The sequence below is a fragment of the Austrofundulus limnaeus genome, unplaced genomic scaffold (assembly GCF_001266775.1).
Source record: "Austrofundulus limnaeus strain Quisiro unplaced genomic scaffold, Austrofundulus_limnaeus-1.0 Scaffold1142, whole genome shotgun sequence".
Taxonomy (NCBI): Eukaryota; Metazoa; Chordata; class Actinopteri; order Cyprinodontiformes; family Rivulidae; genus Austrofundulus; species Austrofundulus limnaeus.
In genome coordinates this window covers 61,458-74,765 of record NW_013953544.1, presented here as the reverse complement: position 1 = coordinate 74,765, position 13,308 = coordinate 61,458, and the positions used below count along the sequence as shown (strand labels likewise).

General features: G+C 41.4%; 1 protein-coding gene across 1 annotated transcript in view; it reads left to right on the top strand.

The window, feature by feature from the left end:
- Positions 1-13,308, top strand: part of stxbp1b (syntaxin binding protein 1b) — a gene marked incomplete at its 3' end in the record, with an annotated part of 44,567 nt that overhangs the window by 15,202 nt on the left and 16,057 nt on the right. Inside the window, 10 exon segments of the mRNA XM_014030921.1 lie at positions 741-790; positions 864-945; positions 4,606-4,682; positions 4,847-4,925; positions 7,712-7,815; positions 8,710-8,858; positions 11,699-11,783; positions 11,919-12,049; positions 12,636-12,743; positions 12,865-12,925. Of these exon segments, the coding sequence (XP_013886375.1) occupies positions 741-790; positions 864-945; positions 4,606-4,682; positions 4,847-4,925; positions 7,712-7,815; positions 8,710-8,858; positions 11,699-11,783; positions 11,919-12,049; positions 12,636-12,743; positions 12,865-12,925 (926 nt within the window).

Here is a 13,308-nt window from a genome sequence, read left to right as displayed (position 1 = left end):
GTGTGTGTGTGTGTGTGTGTGTGTGTGTGTGTGTGTGTGTGTGTGTGCATTTACCACTGAGTAGCCTTTGGAGTTTTCTAAATTCAAGATGGTTGTCTCAGCCAACTTATTATYARAAGATAGAAAAATGGTTATAATTCAGCTGAGAGTAGTTCAAAAATATTAACGTCAAGCTCTGATCATTGCATGTCAATATTGCACAAAACTTATGTATACTGCTCTCTGCCTGTTAGTAAAATATCCCATAAGTTGCTGGATAGAAACTAATCATTAGATGTAGATCTACACCTGATGACTTTTTGAAGTCAACCCAGTTCAAGCTGGTCGTCACAGTTAATATAATTTTTCTAGCACAGAAATGAGAGTGGCTCAGTGAATTTTACTGAGACTGAGCTGAGATTTGGTGTGGTRGTAGCTGAGAGTAATTCACAAGGTGCTCACAGATTATGTGAGATTAATGCATGAAATCAAGCATGTTATTGTTTTTGAGGTTTGACAAAAATGCTTTTCTCTGTCATTCCAACAATGAATGTTATGTCTCTGCTTTGGTAGGAGAGCCAGATGTATTTATGAGGTTTGACAAACTAACCCTAAATGAAATGTTTGTATGAACACATGACTGAATCAGTATCTCCATCCATCAGCTCCTCGTGCCCTGCAGTTGTAGAAAGGTCTTCAGTGTRTTTTGATTCAGCAGAGATCCTAGAGTTTATTTGATCTTTTTCTTCTTAACTTTACAGAGATAATGAACAATGTCATCAAGAAGGCGAGAGAAAAGGGACAATGGAAGGTACTGCCTCGTGTTTGTCCTGATGATTCTGTTTTGTCTGCTCGTACATGAAGTGGTGTTTCCTCTGCTGTAGGTGCTGGTGGTGGACAAGCTGAGCATGAGGATGGTTTCATCCTGCTGCAGRATGACAGATATCATGTCAGAGGGAATCACCAGTGAGTAACATCTCCCAGGTTCTCCTCACCTGTAGCTCCCAAGTCACCTTGATTTTTATCAACTGATGTCAGTGCACTCAGTTCATCTAATGCAGTGATTCACTAACTTTCCATGGTTCACCTCTTTTCAAGAAAAAAAAAATCAATCAGGCCCCATCTCAGTTCAAGACTTGAACAAGTTTAACTGAAAATTAGAAAAAAATCCATCAAAGAAATAAAACTCTCCAAATTGATATGATTCTTTTAAATTCTGTGATCATTGTCAGAAAGCTGCCAAAAAGCAGAGTCAGACTGCTCTGATGTGTAATCCTCTTTTTTAGAACCTTAACTAATAAAAGACAGACACATCACCTCTGTGGACAGCAAGTTCACCAGAGAGGACGTTAACTACAMGCTGCYTTTTCTGGACTGTCTGGGCAWTATGAAGAAAGATGTTAGACTAAATGAGGAAGTTTACAGGAAACCTCCTCACAMAGACCRGGGTCCGATTTATAAAGCTTGCWTATGAATCAAATGGGCCAGAAGCTTGTACAGGTGGGGGGCACACACGGCGAGACCAGAGAGGCGGAGACATCCACTGTGGTGGAAAAACCTGCCGCCCAAAAATCTTTCTGAGATGCCGGCTGCAAAACGGCACAAAAAGAGGAAGGAGGAGTCAGAYAGCAGCACTCTCAAAATGTACAAATTACCCAGTTTGATCGGGGATTTACATGAAATTATTCAGGTTCCTTCAGGAGCTCCTTCACCATGCAGCCATCATCACGCTGTTCTGACTGAAGTCTTCCAGAGAGCGTTTTTCATGTTTTTATTGATTGTACGAACAGCTTTCTTTTTAGCTTATTGACGAGTGTTTTAGCTTTTTTTAGCTGTAGTTTTTTACCAGTTCTGTTTTTATTTGGTGAAAAATGATAAAACAAAGCAAACAAATCAAAGTGCCAAATTTTTCACCTTTTAATGGGAGAAGCGAAAATGGGTGTATATTTGTCTCTCATGGCTGCAGGCTGGTGTTGTGGCTGTGGCTTGTGGGTGCAACTGGATTGTGAGAGTACAAATTTTGTTCCAGCTCATGTACCACGTGTGACRCGAATGACAATAAAGTCTCCTTGAATCCTTGAATCTTTGGCTCTGTGGAGGTGCAGCATCAAGACCAGGCTGTAAGGGTGAAGTTCTGCTTCCACAAAGCCACGGGGGAGATGGAGGATTTTCTGCATTTATTGGGCTTCAATGGGTTTTTGTGTGATGTGTCTACTCAGAGAGAACTGCAATACAACAAGCRCCTTATTTAAGCCATTTTTAAGCTTGTCCTAATGTGGCAATTGTTTTTTTTATTGTTCACTACTCGAAATTATTGTGGATAAATATTTGTTAAAAATAAAAAATGAARCCTGAAATCACCTGCAGAAAAGCCTCTCATACCAGGAGTCACAGGACAGATGTCTGGTGACATGCACACACGTGACGAGGCGCCTCATTTATAAAGGATTGTGTGGAAACYGTACTAAAAGTGTATATATRGCCAAAAGGTGAAAATGGCGTATGCAAAAAAATGTTAAATTTATAAAACCGTGTGCACACCTTCAAGCTATTTTCCTTTATAAATCATAGCTGCATGTCAGAGTTTGCGCACRAGGTCCCGCCTCAGGTTCTACCCTCTACACGCCTACTCTCAACCATAAACAGTCRATRYAAAGTACCTCATGAATGTTAAGGTTTATTTCAGATGATCAATGTCACCAAAAGTGATTGGTCAGCTCAGACACGTGCTCTGTTTTGTGTCTGGAGGAGGGCAGCTGGTGACGACTGCTTTTATTAACAGATTGTCTGGAATGTAGTGTTTAACATACACTATATTGCCACAAGTATTGTTTTACCTGCTATGACTCACATATGAGCTTAAGCTACATCCCATTCCTGATCCATAGGGTTCAATATGATGTTGGTCCACCCTCTGCAGCTAGAACAGCTTCAACTCTTCTGTCCACAAGGTTTAGGAGKGTTTATGGGRATTTTTGACCATTCTTCCAGAAGCACATYTGTGAGGTCACATACTGATGTTGGACAGAAGGCCTGGCTCTCAGTCTCTGCTCTAATTCATCCTAAAGATGTTCTATCAGGTTGAGATCAGGACTCTGTGCAGGTCAGTCCAGTTCATCCACACCAGACTCTGACATCCAGGTCTTTATGGAGCTTGCTTTGTGCACTGGTGCACAGTCATTTGGATGGGTGAGCAAATACTTTTGGCAATATAGTGTTTTTATTGGAGTTTTCATCACAAAACTACAAACATACAGAAACTGCCATTGAAAAAAGAAAACAATAATAAAAAAACCCACCCGATAATAATGAACAAACCCAGTCCTCACTGTCACATGTACTGTGTACAATATATGCTGCTATGATACCAGGTCAACCAGTACAACTAAAAACCTTCTACTCCTGAACCWGTGTCGARGGTTGATTAAAGAAATGAAGAAAAGATTTCCAAGTCTGGTAAAATTCATCTGATTTTCTCCAGTGTTAAACTGAATAATCCATCTAATCCGATGTGTTACTGTGGGTGGGCAGCATCCTTCCACCTCAGAAGGATCAGGCCAGCAGTTGAAAAAGCAATAACTTTGTGTCCAACTATGAGGGGCGGCTGTGGCGGAGTGGTTAGGGGAGTCGTCCTGGAACCGAAAGGTYGCTGTTTCAATCCCCCGTCCAGCCGTCTCAGCTGTCTCAGTCGTTGTGTCCTTGGGCAAGACACTTCACCTGCCTTGCCTACTGGTGGTGGTCAGAGGGTCTGGTGGCRCTGGTGCATGGCAGCCTCGCTTCTGTCAGTGTGCCCCAGAGCAGCTGCCACCWTCTGTGTGTGAATGGGTGAATGTCTGTTAGTGTAAAGTGCTTTGGGGTCTGGAGGGACTTGAAAAGTGCTCTATAAGTTCAGTACCATTTACCAACTAAGCCCAACCCCTCAGGAAAAAAMCCCAAAGAGCAACACTGTTGGATTCAGTCATTTTAACTGCAAGAAGAAAAGGCTTCACAAACACAAGCTTTATAAATGAGACCCCAGTTCCTCACACAGTTCTCCCTCTTCTAAAGCTGTTGTTCAAGCATTTAGGAAGAAATGCTCATATCCAATCCCATTCAGGAAACTGCTGCCAGCCCAAAAATCATGAAGGGGGTAAGTTTACAGACCCCCTCCTGCTGGGAATGTTTCCCGTCCCATCTGTCAGTGCCTTTAAAAATAGTTTCAAGTCCTCATCAGATGTATTGTTAGAGTCTGACACAGTGAGCAGGTAACAAAACAAGAGTTAGACGGAAGCAGGGTTAAGAGATGGTCAACAAGCTCTTCTGACTTCATGAGTGCAGTACCACTGAAACAGTTCAAACAGTGACTCCTTCAGCTGAATGAGTTCCTTTTAGCATTCGGCTTATTTTAGGGCAGCTGAGGGAAGGAAGCCTCTGGTTTGGAACGTTGATTTATTTTTCTCTTTACACTGAAGGTATATATTGAAGGTGAAAATCAAATGGACTTTAAACTCTCCAAAGAGGTCTGACTTTTATCTTTGGTAAACATCAGTTTCCTGTGAGATGTTCCAACATGGCCTTAGAAAGAAAGAGAAAAAGTGGAACATTTCCAGTCTTTCTAGCTGTTTATTTTTTTTCTGTATCCTTCAGTTGTGGAAGACATAACGAAGCGCCGGGAGCCTCTGCCCACCATGGAGGCCATCTACCTGATCACGCCCACAGACGAGGTCAGACATGCAGGACGAGGAGCTTTGCTTTGCTGTTGATCTGTTTCACTGCTGAAATAACCAAACAACACTTTTTCTTTTTAAAAAAAAGCTAAATTGCACAGAATGTTAAGATTTCTTTCTTCTTTTCTCATTTGGAAAAACAGTATTTTCTTTTGTTTCAGTCTGTTGAGGGTCTGATCGATGACTTCAGAGACCCCCGGTCTCCGAGGTACCGAGCAGCTCATGTCTTCTTTACTGACAGTGAGTAAATCCAGTCCAGTCCACAGAACCAAGCTTCACAAAGGCTGCATGAACATAAAATATAAATATATCAAACACTGAACTAAAGTAAAGAAAACTGCTAGAACGGAAATCTAAGCCTGAGAATACCATCCTGACTGTGAAACACGGGGGTGGTCGCATTATGCTGTGGGGTTGTTTTGCTGCAGGAGGGACTGGTGCACTTCACAAAATGGCATCATGAGGAAAGAACATGATGTGAAAATACTGAAGCAACATCAAGACATCAGTCAGGAAGTTAAAGYTYGGACACAAATGGGTCTTCTAAATGCACAATGAGCTGAAGCATTCTGCCAAAACTGGTTATAAAGTGGCTCAAGKAGAACAAAGTCAATGTTTTGGAGAGGCCATCACAAAGACCAGGGGCCTCATGCATAAAGGATTGCGCAGCTTTCACACTAATAGTTGACGTACAGACAAATTTAGAAATGTGCGCTGCACCAAAATATTCAGATGTATAAAACTGTGCGTACGCAGGTTCCTGCGCACCTTTCCTTTATACATCCTAATGAACGTGGAACTGAGCGCACGTGAGAAACCTCCTCTGATACGCCTCCATTTAAATATGTAAAATAGATGTAAATGTGTCCAGCGYGTGAGATTCGATGTGAGAAATGATTTTTAGATGCAGAAAAARTATACATTAAATGCAGAATGAGTGACAAAATTGTCAGTGGGGTGTAAAAATGAGTTTGCCACTCGCAAAGGTGTGTGTGGGTGTTGGTGTGTGCGCGTGTGCTGTTACTTTCAGTGGCACATGAGTCTGAGAGATATTTCCACCTTTRCACGTCTTTACTAAATGACTGTAAACACAGAGAAATTTGTGACTTTTGTAGAACTTAGAAAAATATTTATTAAGTTGATGTGAAGAAATACACATTTCCTACCCTTGTACTGTAAAAAAAAATAGAACAACACACTCSTCSTCCTCCGCCTCATCTCGTAAAAAACAGATGTGCAGGGGGTACCCGGCGCGTCAAAACTGGACGCAAAACACTACCTGACCAAGCGTCAATATGATGCGGTGGCAGTGAGAATGCATTGGACACTGATCCATACGCACAACTTTACGCAGCAATAAATCTATTGCGTCTTGTGGAGCTGAGCTGTTCTGAATTAATCTGCTGAGTTGACAACGTTTTTTTCTCAGTGAACATTAAAATGTTTCTTAGACAATTCACACACATTTTAGTTTCCTCTGCTGTGTGTGCGCTCCGCAGGCCATGCGCTCTGCTTGTGTTTCCAACTACATGACAACAATATAAAAAGTTTACAGTTTACAGACTGGACTGAGGTTCTTTGATCATTTTTAGRCTGATCTATTTTCTTGTCTGAGGTTAAATGATTTTCAGTCCCGGGGTTCAGTTTCATGATCGTTTGAGTTTAAACAATAAAAACTCAAACTAAAAATAATCTGACACCGTGTTCAGACGCTCCTTACATCCAGAAAACACRACAAAGTCATATTTCTGTGGATTCAGGTCAGATTCGTGACTTTGTGGGTTAAAACTGTSGRCTGAAAAACTTTGCGTGGCTGCCGCACGTTCTCACGGCAGGTGAAAAACTTTCACGCAACTTTGGTTTTAATACATCACAATGTGGACGTAGAACCAGGCGCACGTAACTTTTTTATGCGTACGCACCGTTTATACATGAGGCCCCTGATCTCAGTCCTACAGAAAATTTAAGGGCAAAGCTGAAAAGGCATGTGAGAGCAAGGTGGTCTACAAACATCTCTTCACTGGCTTCAGGTTCATTTCAGAATTCACGTTAAGATCCTCCTGTACGTCTTTAAATGCCTAAACAACTCTGCCCCCTCTTACCTCTCAGGTCTAGTGCATCCACTTGTCCCACAGTCTCTCTTAGATCATCTGGTCAGCTGCTTCTGAAGGTCCCTAACTCTCATCTTAAACTGAGAGGTGACAGGTCCTTTTCTGTAGCAGGTCCAAAACTGTGAACTGATCTACCTACATGTCAGACAGTCTCCTTCACTCGCTGTCTTCAAGTCTCGTTTAAAAACACACTACTACTCCCTTGCCTTTGAGTCTGAGTGAGATGGTGCAAAACCTCACAATGTATCATACCTCTGTTCTTTATGTACTGTAAATATAAATGCTCCATATTTTTTATCTGTATTTTGACTGTAATTTTAACTATGTCCTGTTGTCTATTGTACAGCATTTTGGTTGGCCTTGTGCTGTTTAAAGTGCTTTATAAATAAAAGTGGTATGGTGTGGTAAATATGACTTAGTTCCACCAGTTCTGTCAGGAGGAATGGGACAAAATTCCTGACAACTACTGTGAGAAGCTTGTGGAAGGAGATTCAAAACGTTTGACCAAAGCCATGCAATTTAAGAGCAATGGTACCAAATACTAATGATGTGTATTTCATCTTTTGATATCTCATTATTCTGGCATTTAGCAAATAAAAAATATGTCGGTAATCCTACCTGACATAAAACTGTAAAAGTTTATTTTGATTTCACATCAGCGTGAAAAAAAATGCATTTGTATCTTTTTATATAGTGTAAGTAAACTTCTGCTTTTTTGATTCAAACTGTTTGATTAACACTGAGCTGAAGTTGTTTTTGAAGGCTGCTGTTTGTTCTGGACTCTGAGTGAGAGTTCCTCCCTGATCCTTCAGACAGACCTTATACTGCGTACTGAGTACTGAGTATATATAGCTGTTGAGACAACTACAGTGTTATCTCTGTTACTGACCTGGTTCTTCCTGTGGTACCCTGCAGCAATTCCAGACTCCCTCTTTGGCCTGTTGACCAAGTCCCGGGCCTCCAAATGCATGAAGGCCCTGACTGAGATCCACATAGCCTTCCTGCCCTATGAATCTCAGGTAAGAAACTGTTCCAACTGGTGATACCCCACAGGGCCTTAGCCTCCCTGCAGACTCCTTCCATTAGAACTGAGAAGCTTTACATGAGTACTACATTAATGTGCAGAAATCAGTTCACTAACAACCTTTGATCAGACACACAGAAAACTGTCAGACACTCTGAAACCTTTAATCCACAGGCTTGTCTGGCCTGAAGCACCAGGAATAAGCAGTCCCCTATGGCCCTGCTGCTACCAGCAGGTTAAGGTAGACCTGTTTGGAACCAAAGGGTCCAAATCTGGGATTTGCTCAAGTCCCCMTTGTAAATAATGTCTTGATCTCAGTGGGTTTTCATCTGCTTTAAAAGATAATAAAAAAAATCAAAATATTTTCTTCACACGTTTTTATCACCTGCAGTCAAAATGAAGGTGATGTGTTCAAGTCTGTTAGCAAAATATGGAGCTGGTTTTCAGTGAAACCACAACATTTTTGTTGCAGTTCAGCTGCTTGTTTATGTTTACGGCTGTTTAGATGTATGGAGTCAAGGACTGTAAATCCACAAGAGGGATATCGGTGGATGTGCCAAAAAACATAACCTCAGTTTTCTTCTCATTCAAATGCAAAAAATTCAAAACCATTCAGGCCTTCAAGTCCTCAAGTCATTTAAGCAGTGGTTCAGTGGAGAATGAGTCTTTTTTCTTGAGGGGGACATAAACCTGACAATCATCTGCATAAAAGTGAAATTCCTTGCTTTCTAAAAATGGACCTAAGTGGAAGCAAATAAAGACAAAAAGGAGGGTTCCTAAGACTTCACAGATGAAAAAAAGGTTTCACAAACGTGCAGGGAAATGATCCCCAATTTGATGTCTTGTAGTAGTAGCAGTATGTTAAGAGTGAATCTGTGGTTCTACTCAGGTCTTCTCTCTGGACAAAGCTGATGCCTTCCAGGACTTCTACAGCCCCTTTAAGGCTGATGTAAAGAACAACATGTTGGAGCGATGTGCTGAGCAGATCGCCACCCTCTGTGCAACACTCAAAGAGTATCCTGGGGTTCGATACAGAGGGTGAGACCAAAGTCTTTCACAAGTCTGTCTCTAAAGGTCCTGTCACACTATAACTTTTTATACAACTTGTGCCAACAAGTGAATAGTTTGTCCAACACTGAATTTTGAAAAAATCCACTGAAAGCCTCTTTTGGACCTATACATAGTGTAACACTAACCATTAGCTCAAATAAATAGCTGATATGTGTAAAATAGTCACAACAAATTTTTCAGAAGCTGGCATATGTTACCTAAAATGTTATAATGTGACAGGGCCTTACACCCTGCATGTGATCATGGTCATGTCAAATACATGCCTCTGCTGGTTTCATTAGTACAAAAACGTAGCCCTCTGCAGCTGTTATATAATAAGCAATTGAATGGGTTTCCTACAGTTTGCAATTGTGACGTATAAAAATTAAGTTATTTAATATGATTTGAGTTAATTGGTATGAAATTATTAGTGTTTATTTACATTTATGGTCAGAATTTATTTACATGTCTGAAATCTGTTCAACAGCATAGTTAAGTGTTGAAAATAAAAAACTGAATCTGCCTTTGTATTTTCCTTGATGATGCATGGACTTCACAATCCTTGTCAAACAAAACTTTATTCAAAAGACAGAAAACAAAACTTTTTAGTGAAGCACAAGTGCCATTTTTTTCTAAATAGGGATGGTACCTATACATTTGAATACTTACTGAAACTGTCTGCCTACTGATGGTGGTCAGAGAGTCCAGTGGTGACGGTGCAGAAAAATGTTTGTTCACATGCAAAGGAGGACCATCAGCCTAACAATAGACTGTTAGTGTCCTGAATATCTCTATTGTTCATAGAGGACCATCATCTTGATGATTGTTAAGGCCCTGATTCACACCTTTTGCTCACAGGGGGCTGAGTCATAATTGCAATAACAGCATTTTAGGAGGGGGACAACTGGACACGAAGGCCTCCACCTCTGTTTAATGGTGGATGGTTTTTTCTTCACAAAGATGGCTTCCTTTACTCCTCTCTCAAACCAACGTTCCTCTCAATCAAGGATGAGAACATCTTCATCCCTGAAACAGTGACCGCTGGTCTGTAGATGAGTGTAAACTGTAGAGTCCTGGCTTATACATGAGTGTAAACTGTAGAGTCCTTGTCTGTAGATGAGTGTAAACTGTAGAGCCCTGGTCTGTAGATGAGTGTAAACTGCAGCGTCCTGGCCTGATGATGTTCCTTGTCTGTGCTGGCTCATTCTTTTGAACAGTGGCTGCTTTGTTTCCCTGATGTTTAACTGATAACTGATCTGAGTCCTCCTGACACCTAACAGCATACACAACATTGCTCTGTTTGTGCCGGGGAAGTGGCTCTTTCGGGTGAACCAATCTTTGTCGTAACATGTTTTGGGGTTTGAAAGCCACTGTGACGTCATGTTTAGAGAATAAACGTCTGTTTCTCTGAAACTCCCACAACATATAGAATGACTACTGGTTTGGGTCTGGGTTTGGGGTCTTCATTTGCACCTGGTTGTTGACTGGAATCCTGTTTGGGTTTCTTATCTGCTTTCAGGAAAGCCCAGTTAGGATAACCACATTAAGCAGCCAAATCACCACCTGCGGCCAGTTATTGAGATTGATAAGCTGCTTCCACAATAACATTAGCTTGCTAATGCACATGGCGGTGCTGCGAGGAAAAGTGTCCCCCATGAAACAGTTTGGCGGGCACAAAGTAATGTTCTGAATGTGTTAAGGCTATTTAAACCAGTATGTTGGTATTTGGAAACTTCATAAAATTAGGAAAATAAAAAACGTTTTTTACACCGACCACATCCACCGCCTCATCATCAGGAACGCAAGTAAAGAGTGATGTAACATCAAAAGAGACCATGGTTTCATCCGTCTCCATGATGACATCCCTCACCTTGTTCACAAAGTCCTTGGTGTTCTACTGTATGTGTGATGTTCTGAACTGCCAACTAATGCCCCTTTTCCACTAGTGCCGCTTAGTGTAGTGTCTGTACGGTTCGGTACGGTTCCAAGCCATTTCCATTAGGCCAGATCCATGGAACCGACACTTTTTTTAGTACCTACTTCATTGTGGTTCCAACCGGCCCCAGCTGACACCAAAATGCGACGTMAGAACACTGTTCGTCACTGATTGGCTAAATTTTTGCAAATGTTTAAAATTTCAAAAGTTATTCATCAAATGTGTTTCCATCTCTCATTTTGCCCATTATTTTTTTTTTCAAAATACCTAAAAACCACCTCCACCAACCGCCCAAAGCACACCCACTGGAACCGGACTGGAACATCAGTGGAAAACCTACCGGTCCGACCCGTACCTACACCGATCGTTCCGACACTACACTAAGTGGCACTAGTGGAAAAGGGGCATATAAGACGAAGTACTGAAGCCAAATATTTGAAAACGTTGTAAGAGACAGAGTTAATCAAGCTAACAATAGGTCTTACTGGTACATCTTGCTTGTGAACTGAGTGGCCTCACCTGAATGATGAGGTCTCTTCAATCATTCATTGACCTTCTAAGACCTGAACTCTTGTATTGCATGCATTTAGGTCCACATATGTGGCTCCAGGTCCTAGGAGGCTAAAAAAAAAGAAGGACAAAAGACCTACTTACTTTTTATTTATTTCCTTCCTTCTTGATGTTTTTTTTTTTTTTGGGGGGGGCTAAAAAACCCAGACTGTCTGGCCTGGTTTGTGCAGTACCACGGCTCACATATGACGATGGACATTTTCACAAAATTGATGTGTAACAGATTTTAAATGTGTCATTTTCCCTCTTTTGTTTAAGTAGGAACATTTATGAATAAACAAAGGAATTTTCTAACTCCTTCTATTTGTGTGTGTCGGTCCAGGGAGTACAAAGACTGTGCCGTTCTTGCACAGATGCTTCAGGAAAAGCTGGATGGCTATAAGGCTGATGATCCCACCATGGGAGAGGTAGGGTCTAGAGCCGAATGATGGAGCAAACATTACAACACTTTTTAGATGACAGATGATYGGGGAGTTTGTACTAATATTAATCTAAATATTACCATTTATCTGTGTGTATAATGTGTTTGTTGATGCTTCCAGGGTCCAGACAAGTGTCGCACTCAGCTGCTGATACTGGATCGTGGCTTTGACCCAGTGTCACCTCTGCTGCATGAGCTGACACTGCAGGCCATGGCCTACGACCTGCTGGGCATTGAGAACGATGTCTACAGGTGAGTCATGCAGGACTGGTAAATGTTTTAACACTAACTCTCTTATCATTGTCTTATCCATGGAGGGTGCCATGCCCTGTCAACAGGCCTGAGAGCCCTGCCTACAAAATCCCTCCTTCTACATGTTGGATAATGGTTCTACTCCAGGAATCAATCTGTGGGCGGCTGTGGCTGAGTGGTTAGRGAGGTCCTCCTCCAATKCAAGAGTTGGCAATACCATTATACCACTATTCAGTCACTTGTCATAGTGTCCTTGGGCAAGACACTGAACCCCTACTGCCTAATGTGTGTCCCATTAGTGTATAAATGTGATCTAAGTCTCCACAGAATGMTTTATGTAGATTAGCATTAGAGTAGAGATACTGGAAAAGGACTGCAACTCTTCATTTCTTAAAGTAAGATAATCTCAGTTCAAAACTTTGGCATGAAAGGTGGTGGGCGATATGCATTGCTTCAATGATTACTTAATGGTTCCATCAAAATGAAAATGACTTGCTCAGTGCTGCATTTTAATGTATTAACCTAAGTTAATTCTATCTTTGCTGCACATTATCAGGGTCTAAACATCTTTGTGCTTGTCTGTCAGGTATGAGACCAGTGGGATGGGAGAGACCAGGATGAAGGAGGTGGTTCTGGATGAAGATGAYGATCTTTGGCTGAGTCTGAGACACAAACATATTGCTGAGGTGTCAACGTGAGTGGCYATAATCATCCTGATTATTCAAGAAAACACACTGAAGGGTAACTCTGTCATGCGTGTTTCAGAACACATCTGTTTCCCTTCATGTAGCTTTCTTTTTTCTCGGTCTGCACAGGGCTGTGACTCGCTCTTTGAAAGAATTCTCAGCCAGCAAAAAGATGAACACTGGAGAAAAGGTAGAGAACCCCCGTTTTTTCCCCTTTTGATTTATGACAACAGGGCTGTGACCGAGTTCTGGTCTGTTCATTGACTCTTACTGTGGTGTAAAGAGTAACAAAATCATTCCTTCAATCTTTTGTCATCATGAGCTCATAAAYATAAGGATGAAAGATGTGAAATTCACATTCTGTAAGGTGTCCACCTGGATTTTCATGTAATGACCCCTATAGAATTATGATCTGAATTCAGATCATAGTTCTATAGGGGGTCATTACATGATCTGAAGTTATTCAGTGAAGARCTGACAGTGCTAAAAATAGCACTCATCATCATTAAGCAGGGAAGCTAAAAAGCGATCATAATGCCCCTCTGTGTCAGCCATCTTTAACTCTTTAACAAG